The sequence below is a fragment of the Macaca thibetana genome, chromosome 4 (genome assembly GCF_024542745.1).
Source record: "Macaca thibetana thibetana isolate TM-01 chromosome 4, ASM2454274v1, whole genome shotgun sequence".
NCBI classification, from domain to species: Eukaryota; Metazoa; Chordata; class Mammalia; order Primates; family Cercopithecidae; genus Macaca; species Macaca thibetana.
Window position 1 is genome coordinate 84325178 of NC_065581.1, and position 23429 is coordinate 84348606.

General features: G+C 37.8%; 1 protein-coding gene across 2 annotated transcripts in view; it reads left to right on the plus strand.

Annotated features, from left to right (window-relative positions):
* The window catches only part of ZNF292 (zinc finger protein 292), a 105964-nt gene that overhangs the window by 72848 nt on the left and 9687 nt on the right, over positions 1-23429 (plus strand). For both annotated transcript variants that reach the window (XM_050788053.1, XM_050788054.1), the window contains 3 exons: positions 3827-4029; positions 12258-12394; positions 14266-14407. In XM_050788053.1, coding sequence (XP_050644010.1) covers positions 3827-4029; positions 12258-12394; positions 14266-14407 — 482 coding nt within the window. The remainder of the gene's footprint in view (positions 1-3826; positions 4030-12257; positions 12395-14265; positions 14408-23429) is intronic.

A 23429-nucleotide genomic window follows, 5' to 3' on the forward strand; every position in this document is an offset into this window, starting at 1 on the left:
CCGCTTCCCGGGTTCAAGCAATTCTCCTCCCTCAGCCTCCCAAGTAGCTAGGATTACAGGCATGCGCCTCCACGCCTGGCTAATTTTGTGTTTTTAGCAGAGGCGGGGTTTCTCCATGTTGGTCAGGCTGGTCTCGAACTCTCGACCTCAGGTGATCTGCCCACCTTGGCCTCCCAAAGTGCTGGGATTACAGGCGTGAGCCTCCGTGCCTGGCCTAATTGCTGAATTATTTCTAAGAGAGAATACAGATTAAGTGTTTTTAAAAGGGGTAAGTGATCCTTGCTTTGAAAGCAAGGGAAAGCCACTAGAAGGTTTTAAACAGGGAAGACAATCAAGTGTGTGCTTTAAAGTAATGCCAAAAGCACCCTGGATTCTAGTGAAGTGATGGAGGTGGTAAGAGTAGATGGAGAAGACTAGCAGATTGCTAGGAAATAGTCTGATTAGTGATTTGGGCTGGGTTGCGTTGGGGGAACAGTGTGGAAGTGGAGATGGAGAAGAGTTAATGGAATTGAGTATTTAGGCATTGGAAGTGACAGAACTAGATGATAGATTGACATCTGGGTAGAAAGGAGGTAGGAGAGAGCATTTTTAAGACAGACTCAGGTTTCTGCTTTGAGCACAACTGAATAGATGGAAATGTGGAGATGACACAAACTGTGGTGTAGAGATTTCGTATGCTGAGTTTGAGATGCTTTTCAAACAGCTAAAGATGCTGCAGAGGAAATCCTGTGCAAATCTGAGCATGAGAATAGGAACCCAGTAAATGAGTTGACCCCACTTTAGGGGGAATCTAGGAGCTAGTGTAACCTGTTGTACATAGTACACAGTTAATTCTTGTGTAATTATTTCTCACAGAAAATCAACTCATATTTTGTATTTAATTATCTTTAATGTAGGAATTAGTAGTTTCCTTTTAATATTATGAAAGTGACATGGCCGGGTGCGGTGGCTCATGCCTGTAATCCCAGCACTTTGGGAGGCCAAGGTGGGCGGATCACGAGGTCAGGAGATCAAGACCATCCTGGCAAACACGCTGAAACCCTGTCTCTACTAAAAGTACAAAAAAATTAGCCGGGCGTGGTGGCGGGCGCCTGTAGTCCCAGCTACTTGGGAGGCTGAGGCAGAAGAATGGCATGAACCAGGGAGGCAGAGCTTGCAGTGAGCTGAGATCGTGCCACTGCACTCCAACCTGGGTGACAAAGCGAGACTCCGTACCAAAAAAAAAAAAAAAAAAAGACAGTGGCATAAAGAAGGCTCTTTTACATTTTTAATCAAATTGGCTAAATATCATTTATTTACATTGCCATGTGAAGTAGCGTTATCTGTGTCACATAGCTCTCTTGATAGGCCCAAATATAGTAAAGCCTGCTTTTCTGTTGAAGTCTGTGAATATGGAGAAAACATGAAAAGGTGCCACATCAGTAAAATTACAAATATTTTATACTTTTGTGGGATGCCGGTGGGAAAAGCAGGCTAGGGAGTGAAATTTGATATGCTGGCTACTTAGAGATAAGTCTGAGAAGCATGAAAACAGTCTTTGTTGCAATATTGTAACATTATAAGGAAAAACATCTTGGATTGCAGAGAAATAGAGAAAGATGCAGGGAAGTGGGGGAAAAAGTAGTGAAGAAGTAGAGGGATAGAAGTGAGCTTTCAATAGGACTGAATTGAGTGTAATCACTTTCGATCCATTTGAATCATGAACTTCAGAATATATAATTATCTTCCTTTAAAGGCTGATGCTACTTCAGAGGTTTTTACTGCTGAAAGCTGCCATTCTAATGAGAAGTAGACCCAGTAGTCAAATAGAAAAAAAAAATTTTTTTCGTATCTCACACTGTATAAAGCTAGAAGTTAGAAGACTCATTCTACTCCTAGTTATGTCATTAACTGGCTTTATGTCCCTAGGAAGTCACTTGCCTTCTCTGAGCCTCAGTTTACTCATCTGCCAAATGATGGAGCAGACAAAATGATCTGTAAATTTCCTTCTACTCAAATATTCTGTGTATTTTTGAAATCCATTTTGCCCTAAGTGTGGCAGTGGTTTCCCATCATTAAGAGACAAACAAAAGCCTATGGTTTTGAAATTTGCAATATTAATATTTTTCTACATTGATTTAATGCAGAAATTACACAATTTGTCATTCTAACTTAAATGCTGCTATTTGAGAATGTAGGGCCTATTTGAGATTGGGACCATCAGTTTTGTTAAATACTTCCCACCTTTAAGTTATTTATTCACCATGATCTTTCAGAGTCTGTTGATTATGACTTTTTTGTGGAAATATTTGCAGTAATTCCCATTGCAGTAATTCCCAGACTTTATATCTCTAGAGTTTCCTTTGGAGAAAATTGTTGAATTAGGAAACTAAAGGTGTTTATAGCCAGAATAACTTTATTATAACTTTGTTTTTTTAAATCTTATAGTTAGCATCTTTTGATTTGTCAGTGAACTAAACTGTAACTGCAATATAATTGTCCTAATAGGATAATGCAACTTTAAAAAAGAAAAGTAATGCCCTTTATCTCATAAAGACATAATAGTCAGAGGCACCAGAAACATATGCTTTATTTATCTGTGCTTATGCTTTATGCCTTTTGATTTAGTGTAATGTAAAGAATAGAGGGTAGCTGGTAAAAAGGTCTAGACTTCAAGAAAAGGATTAGATTTGAGATCTTGTATTATATTGCTTATATGTTTATGGTTTTAATACTGAGGAGCCATGATCATAGCATTTTATAGAAGAATCTTTTCATAGTAGAGTGGAGTACAGTTAGATCTAAAAATAAAAGTACTAGAGGGAAACAAAGGATATTACAAGAAGGAAAGAACATCTTTTCTCATTTTCTATCCTCTAACCTGCAAATTACTTACCAGACGTATCTTTCAGTATGTTAACAAGCAGAGAAGATAGTGTGTTTTATTCATAGGGCATTTTAAATTTTATTACTAAAAGCCTTCCCAAGGTTTCAGGCTAGCCATTGCCAAATAAATTTTTAAACATGATTTCTATTCTGGTAAAGAACACTTAGGGAAAAATTTAAACTTGCACTTGTTAAAACTTAAATTCTCCTTCATAAGTACGAAAAATAAAAATATTAATTCTTATTTGTAGATGACCAAACTAGCACTAGGGGATAGTCAGAGGTTTGAACAAAGTAGAATTGTTTTATAAATAAGTGACTGTTTTGAGTTTGTTCATTGACGTTTTAAAAATAACGACATAAAACCCACAGAAGTTTTATCCTTTGGCAAACTTTTCTCCCATCTTATTTATTTTTCTATAGATATTTTGGTTCATTCTAAAACATCTATTTTTAAAAGTTAGATTTCAGCTTTGTAAAATGGAAAATATACCATCAATATTGAACAAAATATTAGTTGAATCTCTTCTTCTGTAATGTTCCAATAGCTTTTTGTGGTTACTCATCATGTAAGGTTGTAATGCCCTAGCATTACAGATTTTAGGGATGCCAGCTGCTGGTGTTGAAGAATAACTGCTGTAGGAAAAAAATTTAGTGTAATTTTAATAACATTGACTATTAGAATTTAACACAGAATTATTTTCATCATCAAGTTTATTCAGCTCATTCTAAATGATCCCTTATGTAAGGGACCAAAAGTATTTAACTTTTCAAAGTTAGCAGTATAATCTCTTCTTGCTTATAAGGTCAAGTCTTTTGTGATAGCCTTACTAGCAATAATAGAAAATTGAAAAAAAGAAGCATTTTAGTTCCTATGTTTAAAAATATTTCTTATAAATGTTTGTATTGCAAACGAGTTATTACCAAATGTTAATAATCTATTATGTCTTGTTTTTTAAAGTGAATGAATTTTTAGCTTTTGAGGGTCCCATCTTGTTGGATATGAGAATTAAACACCTAATCAAAATACATCAGTTAAGTCAAGCAACTGCTCTAGCAAAGCTGTGTTCTGACCATCCAGAGATTGGTACAAAAGGTAGTTTTAAGCAAACTTACCTTGTCTGTCTTTGTACATCATCACCAAATGAAAAGTTAATTGAAGAGGTGAGTATGTTTTCTTTCATTAGTAATTATTTTTTAAGTTGAGAAATTAATTTTTAATTAGAATGTCTTTGATTTCCTTTTCTCTTAGATAGTGAAGAGATCATTGTCAATCTTACATTTTTGGTATGTTCCTGAGTGGTGGCAACATGATTCTAAGCAACTTTTAGAATTATATGTAAACTGATTGCACCTAGTTTCTGTTTTAAATAATATACATCTGTTAAATGCTTTGGCTAAATTGTTGGGAAGATAGTGGTGGCTTAACAGTTTAGTAGAATATCTAGATTTGTCAGCTTTGGGCCTTAACTTCAATCTTGTCTGACTTCAAGATACTTGAAGATCTTTTAAACTGGCTAATTTAAGTAACTTTGTAGAAATTTTATGACTTATCTCTGGGAATACTTGGAGATAAGTCATATAAATTTTATATTGTATATGCACATCTATGCTATATATAATTTTGAGTACATATTTATTTGCATATTTAATGTAAAACCTTATTTTCTCTTAGACATTGTGTTCTCGCTTCTAGTTTGGTATAAAGCATAGTATTCACATATTTGTATAGTTTATGACTACAAAATTCTGAGAGTGGAATCATGATCCAAATGGGAATTTTGCATTTTGGGGGACTCACAATTTCAAAAGGAAGTTGGAGACAGGGTAGGAGAATTAGAAGTTGTTGATCAAGAAACAGGGTGTGTATATTTTAAAAATTTAGATAAAACTATAGTAGATCGGCCGGGTGTTGTGGCAAGCCTGTAATCCCAGCACTTTGGGAGGCCGAGGCAGGCGGATCACGAGGTCAGGAGTTTGAGACCAGCCTAGCCAACATAGTGAAACTCCATCTCTACTAAAAATACAAAAAATTATCTGGGCATGGTGGTGGGCACCTGTAATCCCAGCTATTTGGTAAGCTGAGGCAGGAAAATTGCTTGAACCTGGGAGGCGGAGGTTGCAGTGAGCCAAGATCACGCCACTGCCCTGCAGCCTGGGCAACAATGTGAGACTCTGTCTGAAAAAAACAAAAACATAAAACAAAAACACCTATAGTAGGTTGATCAGTGTTCAGTGGGCACTGATTGTGTACAAGTGTCTTATATCTCTAATATACATACCCTTTGACTCCAGAGCAATAGAGAGGAAAACAAAGCGATTATAGGCAAAACATAAGGATATGTTAAGGGAAAAGTTGAGATATAAGACAGAGGAGTAAACTAATAGAGCTTGCATGATCCTCTTAGACCGAGAGGTATTGTCATCAGTCTCAAAGCAGAATAGCTCATACAGAAAGCTCAGTGCCACATGAGGTTTGTAATGACGATTGTGTAATATTTTTTTCCTTGAGAATAGACAAGTAGGAAGGCAAGTGGTAGGCTTGGACCAAGATTAGAAATAAACCTGTTGGGTTTCTTATGTGAGGATATTGAGGGTACTGGGAAGAGTAATGTCAGACAGTTTGTAGGCTAGATGGAGTAGAATCATGGTCTGTAGCATAGGATATTATATCATTATTAGTTTGGACTTCGACTAGTCTATATATGTTTTTCTTTATTATTTCTTTTATTACAGGTAATTGACCTTTTAATTGATATTATATATGAGAGCAAAATAGAAGACTGACATTTTCTTATTAGTTCAAAATAACTAGATAAGTTAATTTGCAGATGTATAAAATTTATTGAAATCACCTTTGACATGTGTGTAACTTTTTTTAAAAAAATCATTAGTTATTGTGCTGCTACATCTCATATTTTTCAATGCCATGAAAGCTTTTATTATCAGTTCAGTCCCTGCCCTTAAAGTCTATCTGTCCTCCCTTCCACTTCCACAGATTTGTATTAAGTGAATGATTTTTTCTGTATAAGCATTGGTGGGAAGTTGACGGGAGGTGGGATTTAAAGGTGAATAAGGCATAGGCCCTTCACTAAAGAAGCATATCTCCTATTAGGAAACTGACTGTGTAAACATAGAGTGGATGGGTTAGCTTTGAAGTTGAAGACTATGAATTTGTGTCTCAAGTAAAAATCCAGTAAAAAAAAAGAAAATCTGTATTTCCAGCTCTCTGAATAATCCAGTCTTGCAATACTGAGCCTAAGTTCCTTCTTGGTTTAATTATCCAGAGTTGAGTAACAACAGTCCTGTTGTTTCCTGATGTGATGAGGAAAATTCTCTGTGAAGACCCTGGGTACCTCTAATGTCATGTGTAACTATTTCCCTCCCCCCACTTCTCATGTTAAGCAGGTAGAATTAAGACTTTTCATGTTCGTAAGCAGGGTTCACTAAGGCCTGTATACTCCATCCCAGGAAAAAACTAGATCATATACTGCAGAACAGGACAGATAGGTGTAAGTCTACACATATATAGTAACATTACTTTGTTTAAAGTCCCTTGTTACAAAGTAACAACATTACTTTGTTAAAAATCCTTTTTTGCTTAGAGATTGCTTGCTCTTTTATGTTTCTGTTATAAACACATTAGAAACTTGTTCATTGTTCCATATGAGGTGAGTGAATTAAGATTTATTGATTTATTGTCCCCAACCCAGAGACATTCCCCCCTTTAGAAGAGGTATGCACTGTGTCCTGTCTCACTTGCCCACCCTACTCTTTGTCCACTTCATTAATGTACGTTACTTGCCTTACAAGTATTTGAGGTTTGGTTTTGTTTACGTGTTCCTTAAAGGATAGTGGGAATAGACTGTTAGAAGGAGTCAGCAATGGCCTGGGTTGGTAGTGATCTTTCTGAGATCTTTGTCCAAGTGAGGCAAGGGATTGACTGTTCCCCAGGACCCTTTCAGTGTGATAGAAATAGCAGCTAGTTGATACCCCATAGGTTGTTTTAAAAAAGAACCTATGGGGTATCATAGGTTCTTTAAAAAGAAAAGAAATAGCAGCTAGCCTTGGTAGATGGCAGAGGAATGGGGCTGGGAGAGATGAGTGTTTATCTGGCCTTTCTGGAAGGAATGAACTGGATTCTTGGTATAGTAGTAAAAAATAAAGTTAGCAGTGTCTAGTTGAGATCCAATATTTCTATTCATTTTATCATTAAAATAAATATAGAAGTTTAAAAACTAAAACTTTCTATCTTGTATCTCTGTAGCTGTCTCATTTCCCCATTTAACACTCCACTAGGTAATTATTATTAAGATTAAAATTTGATATATAATCTTTCTGACATTTTTCTATGCAGATACATGCATTTTTAATACTTAAAATCACATACACACTCCCTGGTTGTTGGCCACTTTTCCCGCTATTATTGTGGACATGTTTCCATATCATTCCATATAGATCAACCTTATTTCTCATGGCTACATAATTCCATAGTATGGATTTGTAATATCTTTAACCAGATTGGTGGACACTTACTTATATTGTTGCTTTTTGCATACATCTGTGTATCCTTGTGGGGAGTGTACTGGTAGGGTAAATTTCTGGAGGAAATTGCTGGATCAAAGAATCAGCACATTTTAAATTGATAGGTTTAAACTATCCTCCAGAAACGATTATGGCAATTTATGTTTCCAAAAACAATATGTGAAATATCTTCTTAGAGATTATTAGTCTTAAATATTTGTTAGCCCAAAAGTTAATTTTGATTAACTCTTGATTTTATATTTTCTTAGTTATGACAGGTTTAACATTTATTTTCTATATGGAAAGCAATATTATTTTGATAAGCAAATCAGTTATTTTTTAAACCTTTTGTTTGTTTGTTTGTTTGTTTGGGGGGACAGAGTCTTGCTCTGTTGCCCAGGCTGGAGTGCAGTGGTGTGATCTCAGCTCATGGCATCCTCTGCCTCCTGGGTTCAATTAATTTTGCCTCAGCCTCCCAAGTAGCTGGGACTACAGGCACACGCTGCCATGCCTGGCTAATTTTTTGTATTTTAGTAGAGACAGGGTTTCACTGTGTTTCCCAGGCTGGTCTCAAACTCCTGGGTTCAGGCAATCCTCCCGCCTTGGCCTACCAAAGTTGCTAGGATTATACACGAAACTGTTTTTGAAATGTGATTACAGCCAATACTTTTTAAAAGCATGCTTTGTAAATTCATATAAAATGTTGATAGTGTTCTATGTTTTTTGAATGTTTGGCATAAAGAGCCGTGTTAAAACATACAAATTATTATTTACATCTTTGAAATAATTGTTATGCTTTATAAAGGGACTTTATTCAGCATAATGTGTCTTTAGCAAACAGATCATCCTAATTGGTTTTAAGTATTTTATTAAGAGTTCTAAATTTGCTGGTATTTAAATTTTTGCTCATTTGTCAAAGCAATAGAGAATAGTCCCTCTATAGGTAATATACTGATAATCTCTGAACTTTGCTTCTTTGGATTTTTAAATAATTCTTGTTCATTGGTGGCTATGCTTCACTTTTCATAATTTTAATTCAGTCATTTACTACTTTATATATGACTTCCTTATTCCTACATTCTACTTAATGTCATATTTTTTCAAGACAGCCATCTAGTGGCAAATCAGAGAAATGAAGGATCCCAAGTACACCATAAAAATTGTTTCATTAGTATGCCTATGAAAAATGAAGTTTGCTGTGTTAGTAAATATAGCAAATGTTTCCATTGGTACGTTGCATGTATATGAAAAAATACAGGCAATCACACATTTATATTTTTAAATATTAAGAGTAAGCCGGGCGGGTGCAGTGGCTCACACCTGTAATCCCAGCACTTTGGGAGGCCGAAGCAGGTGTATCACCTGAGGTCAGGAGTTTGAGACCAGCCTGGGCAACATGGTGAAACCCCGTCTCTACCAAAATACAAAAATTAGCCAGGCGTGGTGGCACTTGCCTGTAATCCCAGCTACTCGGAAGGCTGAGGCATGAAAATCGCTTCAACCTGGGAGGCAGAGGTTGCAGTGAACCGAGATCACACCATTGCCCTCCAGCCTGGGTGATTGAGTGAGTCTCCGTCTCAAAAAAAAAAAAGAGTAAGCTAATGATAGTAATAACATTGGGGAAGTAAATTTCTTTCCTTATACATAATAGATAAATTTGGTACCATATGAGCACTCAGCAAGAGTGGCTTAGGTTTTATTTTTTATTTTATTTTATTTTTTATATTTTACTTTTCTTGAGACAGAGTTTCGCTCTTACTGCCCAGCCTGGAATGCAGTGGCACCATCTCAGCTTACTGCAACCTCCACCTCCCAAGTTCAGGCAATTCTCCTGCCTCAGCCTCCCAAGTAGCTGAGATTACAGGCACCTGCTACCACGCCTGGCTAATTTTACATTTTTAGTAGAGACAGGGTTTCACTATGTTGGTTAGGCTGGTCTCGAACTCCTGACCTCAGGTAATCCACACCCCTTGACCTCCCAAAGAGCTGGGATTTCAGGTGTGAGCCACCGGGCCCAGCCTAAGGGTGGCTTAGGTTTTAGAAGAACAACAAAAATGATAAGATTAAAAATAAATCAGACTTTCAAGAAATAAGGATTTTTATTAAACCTGAACAAGTAAAAATCCATATTTAGCAGCATACGAATATATGGCCTTAGTATGCCTGTGCACGTGGAATTCTGGAAAGAGCACAGACTCTGAAGCTAAACTTAGGTTGACATCTTGACTTTGCCACTAAGTGCGTAACTTTGAGCAAGCAACTTAATGTCTTAGGCCTTCTTTCTTTAAAAGAAGTATTAGCATTGGCTGAGCATGGTGGCTCATGCCTGTAATCCCAGCACATTGGGAGGCCGAGGCAGGTGGATCAAGATCAGGAGATCGGGAGATCGAGACCATCCTGGCTAACACGGTGAAACCCCATCTCTACTAAAAATACAAAACGTTAGCTGGGCGTGGTGGCACGCACCTGTAGTCCCAGCTACTCGAGAGGCCGAGGCAGGAGAGTCGCTTGAACCTGGGAGGCAGAGGTTGCAGTGAGCCGAGATCACACCACTGCACCCCAGTCTGGACAACAGAGTAAGACTCCGTCTCACAAATAAATAAATAAATAATAAAGTAGTAGGTAGCATCTACCAGGCAAGCTGTTTGTCTGGAGGCAATGCAGTTTGTCTGCATGAGTGTGACAGGGTAATTGTTTAAAACTAACATAATTTTGAATAAAATATATTGTGATGAAGTGGAAAGAACTTTTTTTTTTGGTTTTTTGGGGGGTTTTTTTGTTGTTGTTGTTGTTTTTCTTGAGACCAAGTCTTGCTCTGTCACCCAGGCTGGAGTGCAGTGGTGCAATTTCAGCTTACTGCTGCCACCTCCGCCTCCCAGATTTAAGCGATTCTCCCACCTCAGCCTCTTGAGTAGCTGGGACTACAGACATGCATCACCATGTCCAGGTAGTTTTGGTATGTTTTAGTAGAGATGGGATTTCACCATGTTGGCAAGGCTGGTCTCGTACTCCTGACCTCAGGTGATCCACCCACCTTGGCCTTCCAAAGTGCTTGGATTACAGGGGTGAGCCATCGTGTCTGGCCAGAGCTTGGATCTTTGATGTCAGCCAGACATGATTTGATTTGTGGCTCAACCACTCAACTAGCACATTCATCATACAGATAGTCCCCCAGTTTATGATGGTTCAACTTAGTATTTTTCAGCTCTACAATGGTGTGAAAGTGATACACATTCAGTAAGTTTCTGGACATATGATGGGGGTTACATCTAGTTAAACTTACTCTGAATTGAAAATATCTTAAGTCAAAAATGCACTTTCAACTTAGGATAGGTGTATTGGGATGTAGCCCCATCGTAAGTCACAGAGCATCTGTATATAGAATGTTAGTGATAATACCTACCTAGTGGGAAAGTTATGGTTAATAATATACATAAAATGTCTGACCGTGTGTTTAACATATTGTAGATATTTTTAAATCTTTACTTTATAAATATATATCCTTCAGTCTTTTTTTAATTTGCTTAAATCAAGCTGCTTATAAAGATTTGTTGAAAAAGAGTCAGACAGAGGAGTAGTGGAAAGAGCACTGTACCGGGTAGTACAAGACTAGATTTCAGTCTTAACTCTTCCACTAACTTCATAATTGCTTTAGGTAGTCATTTATGTTTGAACACACGATTTTTTTTTGTTTGTTTCTCCCTTAGTGTTTTCTAAAAAGGCCTGATTTAATGTGTAAAATAGAACCTGTGAATCTACTGCCCCACAGCGTTTATCCTCATTATCAAAGATTGACCTCAGGATTACCCCCATTCTCCATTTACATAATTATTGACTCCTAAACACATTACATTTTACACATATGCACATTTTTGCTTACTCAATATTATATGAAAGAGAGAAAATCAACTAGGAGAGGCATAGTCTCCTCTGTGGTACGTGAGTGCTAATGGTCTGTTTTGTCTTCAGTTCTTTTTGCCATCTGTCAGTTGTACCATGTTGGAATTAATCTTTCTATTCTTTGGAACACTGGTAATTTGTGATTGTATGCTGTTTGTCACATCCCTTGTCTTATAGCAGATGCTTGTAGCAATTACAGGTAAAGTCTCTTCGTTTTATATAGTACATCATTGTGATGAAGTAATAAATTTTAATTTTTAAAAAAAGAATCATAGGTGTAAGTGCATCATTAAATGAAGCAAGTTGCCTTCATCTAGGTTATATGTACACATGCATGACTTTTGGCAAGCTTTGAGATGGAGTATATTTATATGAAAAGAAAAATAGTGGAGATTTATAGAAAGTTGAGGTGAGCTAATTTTAAAAGTCGTAGTTACATAAAATGCTTAACACTATATTTTTCCCTCATGAATAGATACATATTTTATCAGTCTATACGCAGTGTACCTCTCTGTGTCTCTCTGTTGATTCTAATGCTTGTTTAAATCAGTGGATAAAAGGGGAAAAAATAAAAGTACTGTAGTTTTTTTTTCATGATCAGATCTGATTGAATGGGTAGAGAGTGCTTATAGTTATCATCAGTTAGTTACATATAAATGCTTGTAAATTCTTAAATAGTGTTTCTTAATATTCCTAATATTTCTCAGGTGTTTCTTAATATTCTCAGAATTACTATGTAAATTTCTACTGGCTATAAAGAAAGGTGTTTTGTTTTTTTTTTTTTTTTTAACTGCAGCCAGTCTTTGTCCCATAATGACAAATTATGACTGACTTGATAGTGTATGAAGTAATGGTATTTTATTCATGAAAACAATCTGTAAATATCTAATGAAAAAACCAAAGGTATATTGCTCTGTATCCTAATATAAAACCGTTTCGTGGAATATTTCTGTTGGCTTTTTCTTTAGATTTCAGAAGTTGATTGCAAAGATGCACTGGAAATGATCTGTAACTTAGAATCTGAGGGTGATGAAAAAAGCGCTCTTGTCTTATGTACTGCATTTTTGTCACGTCAGCTCCAACAAGGAGATATGTACTGCGCTTGGTGAGTTGATTTTATTTTTTAAGAAATCTTTGTTAAATAAGAATACAAAATAGGCTGTGAGAATTCATATGACTTAGGAACATAATTTAAAATCTTTTTAAGACAAAAGGCTTATATTTAGATATTACATGCTGGGCAAACTTATTATCAAGTAGTTGTTACAACTCTAAAAACTTTGTGTATTAAAGGCCACACAATTCCTTAGCATGCATACCAGTAATTATCTTTGGTCAGGAAAATTTTAAGTGTTAGAAAGCGAAAGAAAGACTTGTTTTGTCCAATGCCACCGTAACATTTTTTAGATATGTAAGCAGTACATTTCTTCTTATGGTACATTTTCAGCTGGGCATAGCTTGTTATATGTAATCCTTTGGAAGGCTACAAGAAACAGAGATGTTGGTTTCAGTTAATGAAAAAACTGAAGATCATCTGCCTTAAATTAGCTTTCGCTAACACTGACAATTTATCTGGTCAGTCAACAGCACTATAATTCTTCAGTGTTGTGTTCATATTATGGGAACACATAAGAAAACTTGGTTTATAAAATTCCAACATTTAAGAATATTTACCAAATGACAGCATACAAATGAATAATAGAACAGCAAGGTAAATCAATGATTGTGTAATCAATAAAGATTGAAGCTTATAAAAGATTTCTAAGCATTGAGCCTTGTTATGAAGGCAAAGTAGTATATGCAATACAGAGGATTGGTATGAGAGGCAGAAAGATTCTGAAGGGAGAATAAGTAAGATATATTTATCCAGGACAAGTGTAATAGGTTTTCTAGTTATACTACCAGAAAATCAGTGATGACTAAAAAATTAGTATGTTATGTTGGTTTTTACAAAGGCATCAAAAGCTAAGTTTCATATGCTAAGCAAAAGCAGTCCATTATAAGCTCTTGAAGGGCAACATAGAAGTTTATGTTCAAGAAACACTGTTTAAGATAAGCAGTTGTGAGTTGATTGACGACTCAATAGTGAGGGCAGAGTTGGACAAGGAAGTAGCAGTACAGAGTTCAGACAGAAAATCAACTGGAAAGCCAGTAAATCAACTGGGAAATTACTGTGACATAGATTAGTGTCTTCTGGGTTTTTTGTCAGCATTGGTTTTTATATTCATCTAATAATAATAACCGTATTATCAATTTTAAATTTGTTAGGAGATAAAAGAGAAATGCTGTTTAAAAATCATGTCATTGATATGTTTTATATATATACACACACATACACGTATGTACACACACGTATCTTGAGCTTTCTTATTACATAAAGTTCACACGTCGCTCAAAGTTATCATCTGTATAACTCGTTTAAATGTTAAATGCTGGCTGGGCACGGTGGCTCATGCCTGTAATCCCAGTACTTTGGCAGGCTGAGGTGGGTGGATCACCTGAGGTCAGGAGTTTGAGACCAGCCTGGCCAACATGGTGAAACCCCATCTCTACTAAAAATAAAAAATTGGCCAGGCATGGTGGTGCGCACCTGTAATCCCAGCTACTCAGGAGCCTGAGGCACAAGAATCGCTTGAACCTGGGAGGCAGAGGTTGCAGTGAGTGGAGATTGCGCCACTGCACTCCAGCCTGGGTGACAGTGAGACTGCCTCCAAAAAAAAAATGTTAGATGCTTTCCTAGTAAAAGGTAATGCTTCTCTGGGACTGAAAAATATTAATAAAATGATTAATCATATCCTGATTTTATTTGGTATTTAGATAGTTGGGATCTATTTTCTTGCATTTAAACTTAAGCATGCATGTAGGATTGGAATATAAAACCAGTTTTAATTTCAAATGTAAAGACTGGACTAATGTGGTCCATGATTATTACATTACTGCTCCAACTTTTCTTACTGTAACTTTTTTTTTTTTAAGGGAACTTACTCTCTTTTGGAGTAAATTACAACAAAGAGTAGAACCATCTATACAAGTGTACCTTGAGAGGTGTCGTCAACTTTCTTTGTTAACGAAAACAGTATATCACATTTTCTTCCTGATTAAAGTTATTAATTCAGAGGTAAGAATAATCAGAATATTTTTAAGGTTAAAATGTATACATTATCATTAATAAAAGACTATAACTTTTATGATTTTGGCACCCTTTTCAGTGATTTTTAAAATGTTTCATTTAATCCTTTGAACATTTTCTTGTTAGTCCTTTAAGATACTTGATACAGAAAGACTTAAAAATGCAGTTGAGATCCAGGGGCTTGTTCTTACTTACCCAAAAGAAAAGTAATATATGTAATACTTAAATTATATCATTCTTTGTTTTGGTTCTAGGTGTTACACTACTTTAATAATTTGACTATAGAAATTTAAAAAGTAGGCTGGGCACAGTGGCTCACACCTGTAATCCCAACACTTTGGGTGGCCGAGGTGGGCAGATCACAAGGTCAGGAGTTCGAGACTAACCTGACCAATATGGTGAAACCCTGTCTCTACTAAAAATACAAAAATTAGCCAGGTGTGGTGGCGTGCACCTGTAATCCCAGCTACTCAGGAGGCTGAGGCAGTAGAATTGCTTGAACCCAGGAGGTGGAGGTTGCAGTGAGCCGAGATCACGCCACTGCACTCGAGCCTGGGCAACAGAGCGAGACTCCATCTCAAACAAACTAACAAAAAGAAACTTAAAAAGTATAAAGAAGAATATATAGTGCTAGGTTCCTTTGCTAGCAGAAGGGAAGATTACATTATCTAAAACTCTACAAACAGCCACAAATACGTGATAAAATAAAACAAACATCTCTTTTATTGTGTAGCAGCTGAGATTGCAGGAATATTTGGGCTCAAAAGGTGAAACCTAAAAACAGGAACAGAAAGCTTGAACTGATACTGAGCCTCACCTAACCTGGAGATTGGGATAAGTTGCTACTTGCAGTAACTAAGTAGTTGGAAGTTTGATATTTACACACGGACAGGAGATAGCTATATGGAGATAAGATCTTGGGCCAGGCCAGGGTGCTCATGCCCATAGTCCCAGTACTTTGGGAGGCCAAGGTGGGTGGATCACCTGAGGTCAGAAGTTTGAGGTCAGTCTGGCCAACATGATGAAACCCCATCTCTACTAAAGTAAGTGGCACCTGCCTGTAGTCCCTGCTGAGGTGGGAGGATAGCTTGAGCCTGAGAGACAGAGGTTGCAGTGAGCCGAGATTGCACCACTGCACTCCAGCCTGGGCGACAAGCAAGACCCTGTCTCAAAAACAAAAAGTAGTCCGGACATGGTGGCTCACGCCTGTAATCCCAGCATTTTGGGAGGCCAAGCTGGGTGGATCACTTAAGCCCAGAAGTTTAAGACCAGCCTGGCCAACATGGCAAAACCATGCTCTACTAAAATTACAGAAAATTAGCTGGGCATGGCGGCAGGTGCCTGTAGTCCCAGCTACTCTGGAAGTTGAGACACAAGAATCGCTTGAGCCTAGGAGGCAGAGGTTACAGTGAGCCGAGATGGCACCACTGCACTCCAGCCTGGGAGACAGAGTGAGACTTGGTCTTTAAAAAAAAAAAAAAAATCTTGGGCCAGCTCTACTTGTCTGCTTGGGTAGGTAGATCTGAAACAACCACCCCCTCACCACATATACACACACGTGCGCACGCATGCATACATGAGCACTACACAAAGCTGGAAACTGTGAAGTTCTATAATTTTATTGAAAAGGTAGACTAGAAAAATAATACTGTCTAACACAGATGGATGGTAGGGAATTTTAGGTATGTCCAACTGGACTCTGGGTCAGAGGAAGAAATTCTTTAGGAAGTTATAACTACAAGTCTACCCTCGTACAGATTTGGGAGCCACATTTACCCTAGCTGTATAGTTCAGAAATCCCTATGCCAAGTAAGTTAATGTTTAAGAAGGTGAGGATGAATACCTAAGATTCCTGCAGAAGGAAATGCCGAACTGCTTTGGGAGGGACATATTGTCAACACAGGTGTTTCATAAAGCCCTGCTTAACATGAGTTCACCATTAAGATTTATAAAGATACAAAACTATCTGACCTGAGTGATTTTCAGCAAAGGAATAATAGGATTACTTGCCTAATACTTTAAATAATATAATTATGGAAAAATCTGGGAAGTGTATATATTTAAACACTTAAAATAAGGAATTAAAGTATGAGAAAGACAGTATCAAAATGACCAAGCATTGTAAAAAGAGTCAAAAGAACGTTTGGAAATAAACATACATAGTTATTGAAATGAAAATTTTAACAGGTGGATTATACAGATTAGACACAACTGAAGAGTGAGTTGATGAGTAGAGGTTGCATATGTGTTTCCATTTATTTATTACTATTAAATATTAATAAATCAGAATTCCAGTTTCGTAAAGTTAGTGATTTTCTTATAGTAACCTTTGTAGAAATGCAGTTGGTTTCCATTTAAATGTACACAGAAAACACCTTCCAAAGGTGCTACCATTGTGTAGAATCTAAAAACTGAGATGCAGCATGATTAAGAAGTATTTTTAAATGAATGTATAATTGTTTTTGAAAGGAAGGACCAAAAGATACTCTCCTATTCCTCTTTATAAGTACCTTTTAAAATCTGTCATTGGTCAGTAAGTCTTAGATGTATCTTCATTTTTCTCTCCTAAAAATAATTTCTCTTCATTTTCAGGAGGAAAGAATATGAATGAATCCTGCTTTCCAGTTTTTCCTCTGTCACCCTTGTTAACTTGTCCTGATTTTTCATTTATATATTGCGGTGCTGCAGTTAAAAGATAAAGTAGCTGGGCATGATCACTTGAGCCCCAGATTTCAAGACCAGCCTGGGCAACATAGCAAGACCCTGTCTCCAAAACAAAACAAACAAAAACCTGAAAGGGACCAATAATAAATTTCTTATGAAACTACTATGCAGTTTTAAATTATAGATTGTGCCACTAACTTAAAAAACAGCACGACAGAGTAGAGTAGAAAGAAGTTGAAACTAGAATCCAAACTGGGTATAAATCTTGACTTGGAATTGACCTTAATCACTGTAGGTTTCATTACTACTAAATCAGATAAATTGAGGAGGTTAGGTAAAAGTGACCATCCTTCTTCAGTCTTACTCCCTACTCATAAAGAGACTATGGTGGGCCAGAGAATGGGGTGTAAAATACTAGACAAGAGCTGCGCTGTCCATTATGGTAGTCACATTTTAGTTGCTGAGTAGCTCCATGTTGCTAGTGGCTATGCCAGATATAGAACTGTGCTAGTGGACAGCACAGATATAGAACATTCCCGTTATCACTAATAGTTCTGTCGGGTAACACTATTGTAGAGAATTTGGGTTCAGAATTAGAGTATATAAAAAAGCAGTTAAAAGTATGAATAGCTTTGGAAGTTGGCAGTGGCAGCAGCTGCCTTTTCTGTTGTTGCTTTTGTTGGTTGGTTGGTTTTTGAGAGAGTCTTCCTCTGTCATCCAGACTGGAGTGCAGTGCTGCAAATCACAGCTCACTGCAGCCCCAACTTCCCAGGCTTGAGCAGTGCTCTCACCTAGCCCCCTAAGTAGCTGGGACTGCAGGTGTGTACCATCACACTTGGCTAATTTTTTTATTTTTTGTAGAGATGGGGTCTCACGATATTGCCCAGATTTATCTCCAACTCCTGGGCTCAAGCAATTCTCCCTGCCTTGGCCTTCCAAAGTGGTAGGATTACAGATACGAGCCACCACACGTGACCTTCGCAGCAGCCTTCTTGACAGGGATAGTATGCACCATGGTAATTGCTCTTTGCCCAAAAACCTTGCTGCTTGTTGCAAGAAATTTTTTTCCCTTTGTTTTTTTACTTTCTGAAATCTGATCAAGCAGAGGTTTTATCTTAAAACTAGAATCATAGATTATTATTATTTTAGGACTGAAGAGACCTTAAAGTTAAGCTATAGTGATTAGATTTTGGTGTAATAACTCTCTTCATTTTCCACATAGAGGTTAACCTCGATGTAGTGATTTGGATTAACTGGTAACCCCTTTTTTTCTCTTTTTGATATGGACCCTCCCTCTGTTGCCCAGGCTGGAGTGCAGTGGTGCAATCTCGGCTCACTGCAACCTCCATCTCCTAGGTTCAGGCGATTCTCGTGCCTCAGCCTCTTGAGTAGCCGGGATTACAGGTGGACACCACCATGCCCAGCTAATTTTTGTATTTTTAGTAAAGACCGGGTTTTACCATGTTGGCCAGGCTGGTCTCGAACTCCTGACCTCAGGTGATCTGCCCACCTCAGCCTCCCAAAGTGCTAGGATTAGAGGCGTGAGCCGCTACACCCAGCCAACTGGTAACCCTTAAAAAAAAAAAAAAAAAAACTCCAGGAATTGAAGACTATCAGCCAGCTACTCATATGTTAATTTAAAATACAGTTGGCCCTCCACATTCATGGGTTCCACATCAGTGGATTCAACCACCTACAGATTGAAAATATTTAGGGGTCAGGTGTGATGGCTCACATGTAATCCCAGCACTTTGGAAGACTTAAACCCAGGAGTTTGAGGCCAGCCTGGGTAAAACAGTGAAACCTGATCTCTACCAAAAAAAAAAAATTAGCCAAACATAGTGGTGTGCCTGTAATCCCAGCTACTCAGGAGGCTGAGATGGGAGGATCACGTGAGCCTGGGAGGCAGAAATTGCAGCGAGCCAAGATCATGCCACTGAACCAGGTTCACTCCACTGCACTCCAGCCTGGGTGACAAAGTGAGACCCTGTGTCAAAAAAGAAAAGGAAACAAAAATTCTATAGAGTTCCAAAAAGCAAAACCTGAATTTGCCACAAGCGTACTATGTTGAATCTATGCAAATGAAGTAATATGTAGCCATTTATTAGGTATTATAAGTAATACATAGATGATTTAAATTATGTGAGAGGATGTCCATAGTTTGTATGCAAATACTATGCCATTTTATATAAGGGACTTGAGCATTGTGGATTTTGGTATCCACAGGAATCCTGGAACCAGTGCCCCCAGATTCTGAAGGACAACTGTAATTAACATCTTAAATCCTAATTGAGATCTGCAAAGGAATTGGAGCAGATAGCTTGGGATCTTTTTGTTCATATAGTATACTCTTCCCTAGACTCCTTGAGGTTTAAGAGTTAAAAAAATACATCCCTGCCTTTAAGGATTTTGTAGTCTGTTGATGGAAACTCAAAACCAATAGCAATATTATATGAGTCTTTCTACTAGAGTGGAATCTTGATCTGGTGAGGGTACATTACTTAGTGCAGTTCCTGGTATAAAAGTAGATTCTGAATGAATAAAAGAAGTGGGCCATAATAACCCACTTGTCTATTTTCGCTACTCAATTAGTAATGACTAAAGAGGGAGGAGAGAGTGTTCCTAGTCACAGAAAAAACACATAAAGTAATATCAAGATAAATGAGAGAATCGAATATTTGGGTAACTACAGGTAGCTCAGTTGTTTGAGTGGAGGGAAAGATAAAAGAGGAAACTAGAACAGATGAGGCAGTGGTCAGACTGTGAAGTCCTTTTTGTATTCCACACTAAGGTTTGTATTTTATTCTGAAATATGTGGTAATTATTCAAAGAGTTTTAAAACCGGGTAAAACGTGATGTTAAGAGTGGGTAGGGAAGGACTGGATAGGATGTTGTGGGAAACTAAAAGCAACATGTAAGCCTTGGATAGCTTTAGGTCAAGGATACTAGGCAGCCAGAGGAAAGGAACAGAAGGCAATGGGAAGAAGGTACAAAAGACAAACCTTTCTGTTTTCCGGAACTTGTCTGGTGCTGTTCTTTTCCTGGAAAGGGGTTGAGTGTCTGTTCCTCCTCTGAATTCATGTCACTTAGCTTTCTGTTCTTGTGACTCATAAATTTAAGCTTGTGCTATTAGTATTTATGATTAACTTATGAATTAAGTAGATTTTTCTGGGCAAATCACTTAATTCCATTGTCTTTATAGAAAATTATTGTGAATTCAAATTCAACTTTTAAAACTTACCTGCTGTATAGCCAGTTTATGATTTGAATGTTGCCTGTTCACTTATTTTCAAGTACACACATGAAAGGTCAGAAGAAAAAAAATTGTAAAATATAGTTTATTTTGTTTCTTTGACATTATGTAAAGGTTTCAGGTTTAATTACAACATGAAAATGTTTTTAAAGCAAATTTATTGAGGCGCCTCACCGTTAATGAATCGAAATAACCCTTCGAATTTAGTCGCAGACTGGATTAGAATAGAATGTCAGTGGAATTCCCCTTTTAAATAGTTTAGGTGTGTCTTGTGAGCAATAAGTAGAATTCTTTTTTGTTGTTTTTGTTTTTGTTTTTGTTTTGAGATGGAGTCTTGCTCTGTTGCCCAGGCTGGAGTGCAGTGGCGCAATCTCGGCTCACTGCAAGCTCCGCCTCCTGGGTTCACGCCATTCTCCTGCCTCAGCCTCCTGAGTAGCTGGGACTACAGGCGCCCACCACCATGCCCGGCTAATTTTTTTGTATTTTTAGTAGTCACCGGGTTTCACCGTGTTAGCCAGGATGGTCTCGATCTCCTGACCTCATGATCCGCCCGTCTCGGCCTCCCAAAGTGCTGGGATTACAGACGTGAGCCACTGCACCCGGCCAATAAGTAGAATTCTTATCAGCTTTTGCCATTCCTGGAGAAGAGGCTCAACATTCATATGATACAAATAGTTATCTTCTGCAAGACAGATACCCTTCATCCAGAAATCCTTCATTCTCTGAATCTTTTTTTTTTTTTTTTGAGACCCAGTTTCACTATTGTTGCCCAGGCTGGAGTGCAGTGGCGCAGTCTCAGCTCACAGCAGCCTCCACCTTCTGTGTTCAAGTGATTCTCCTGCCTTAGCCTCCTCAGTAGCTGGGATTACAGGTGCCCGCCACCACACCCAGCTAATTTTTTGTATTTTTAGTAGAGACTGGGTTTCATCATGTTGGCCAGGCTGGCCAGGCTGGTCTTGAACTTCTGACATCAGGTGATCCACCTGTCTCAGCCTCCCAAAGTGCAGGGATTACAGGCATGAGCCACAATGCCGGGCCTCTCTGAATCCTTTTTTAAATTCATTTATTTCTCCATCATTTCCTGAATTTCTGAAGAATCACACCCCTTCTCAGAACTTTCACCAGTAAGAACTTGTACCAGTTCTTCTGACATTATTATATGTGCCTTCAGTATTACTTTTAATCATCTTTATGGTTTACTTGGCCATTAAGTCCTCCCAGACTTATTTGTGCCTTTCCATGTGTAGAATGCAGCTTCACAGACCACCGGTAATTTTTTTCTTTCTTGCATATCGTAATAGAGGAGTGACCTAATTGTTCACCCTTAGCAGCCCCGTAAGGCATGTAACAGAGATGCAGATGTTTTACTGTACAAGTTTTAAGGCACAGATCTATCTAGGAATAGTATAATATATACAAGTTTATATGAAATCTAGAGACACCCATATGGTCCCACTTCGTTCCCAGTTTTCATCTTCCCTGTCATTTTTTAAAAATTATTATTCTTTTTAAGAGACAGGGTCTTGCTCTGTTGCCCAGGCTGGAGTGCAGTGTGCAATCCTAGCTTACTGCAGCCTCAAATTCCCAATTTCAAACAATCCTCCTGCCTCAGCCTTCTGAGTAACTAGGATTACAGGCACATGCTACCATGCCCAGCTAATTGTTTGTTTGTTTGTTTTGGTAGAGATGGGGTCTTTCTGTATTGCCCAGGCTGATCTCAAACTCTTGGCCTCAATCAGTCCTTCCCACCTTGCCTTCCCAAAGCACTGGGATTACAGGCATAAGCCATGAGCCACCATGCCCAGCCTTTTTGTTTTTTTGGAGACAGGGTCTCACTTTGTCACCCAGGCTGGATTGCAGTGGTGCGATCTCTGCTCACTGCAGCCTCAGCCTTCCAGGTTCAAGTGATCCTCCTTTCTCACCCCCACAGGTAGCTGAGACTACAGCTGCATACCACCACACCTGGCTAATTTTTGTACTTTTTGTAGAGATGGGGTCTCCCTGTGTTGCCCAGGCTGGTCTCGAACTCCTGAGCTCAAGTGATCCTCCTGCCTCAAAGCCTTCCAAAGTGTTTGGATTATAAGCATGTGCCACCGCCCCCAGCCTAGCCTATCATTTTAAAAATAGGTCTCATCATGCTATTCTTTCTATTCATTTTCTTTTTGGTCATTGTGCTCTTGCTGTTTCTAAAATCAAGGCCAATTCAGTATCCCAGGCTCCTTTTCCTTTTAAGTAAAAATACGTTTGCCCTACAAGTTTAAGCTTGTTTTGGTATAATATTTACTTCTTAACTTATGATAATACAGGCCCTATCAGTTCTCTCTACCTATTTTCTTTGTTGCCTTTTGATCCTGTATCATACATATTTTATTCCAATGAATGTGGCCACATCCTGTGGCTATCTTATTTCTCATTTATCTTTGTTCCCTTCTTGTCTTTAAAACCTATTTTTATCTCTTTACCCTATGTGTCTTTCAAATGACTCTTACCTTTGTTATTGCTATCTAATAATAATAGTTTAAGATGCTAATTCAAAAGAAAAAGTATGTTGGGCTATGTCTACCCCTACTTCTAATTCTTAAGCTGGTCCCGCTATGAGGTAGGTAATTTGACATTCGCTTTTATGATAGCACTAGAATCTCCACTATTAGGGATTAGTACCTTATTTTATAGAAGCAAACTATTTCAGTACTGATAAGTTTGGAAATATGGGGATGTTCTCAGTTTTATAATTAGATTAGGAGGGTTTTGTTTCAGAAAGATTGCTTATGCAAACAGGAAGAGTTACAATAAGGATGACATTTATCGATCATTTACTATGTGCCAGACATTATACTAAACTATAACACATACTTAATCTCCTTTAATACAGCAATTTAATGAAGTTTAAGTGCTGTTTTGACCTCTGTTTTATAAGTGGGATATGAAAGGTCAAAAAAGTTAAATTAACTTCCAAGTTTGCCTAGACATTAAATAATTTCATACCCAGGTCTTAGCTTCTAATATTTATGCGTTTTCTGCCATTCTATGCAGTTCATTTTACATACACACATAACAGCCTAAGCTGCAGTGCTTTAGAAGGGGAATCCTTTC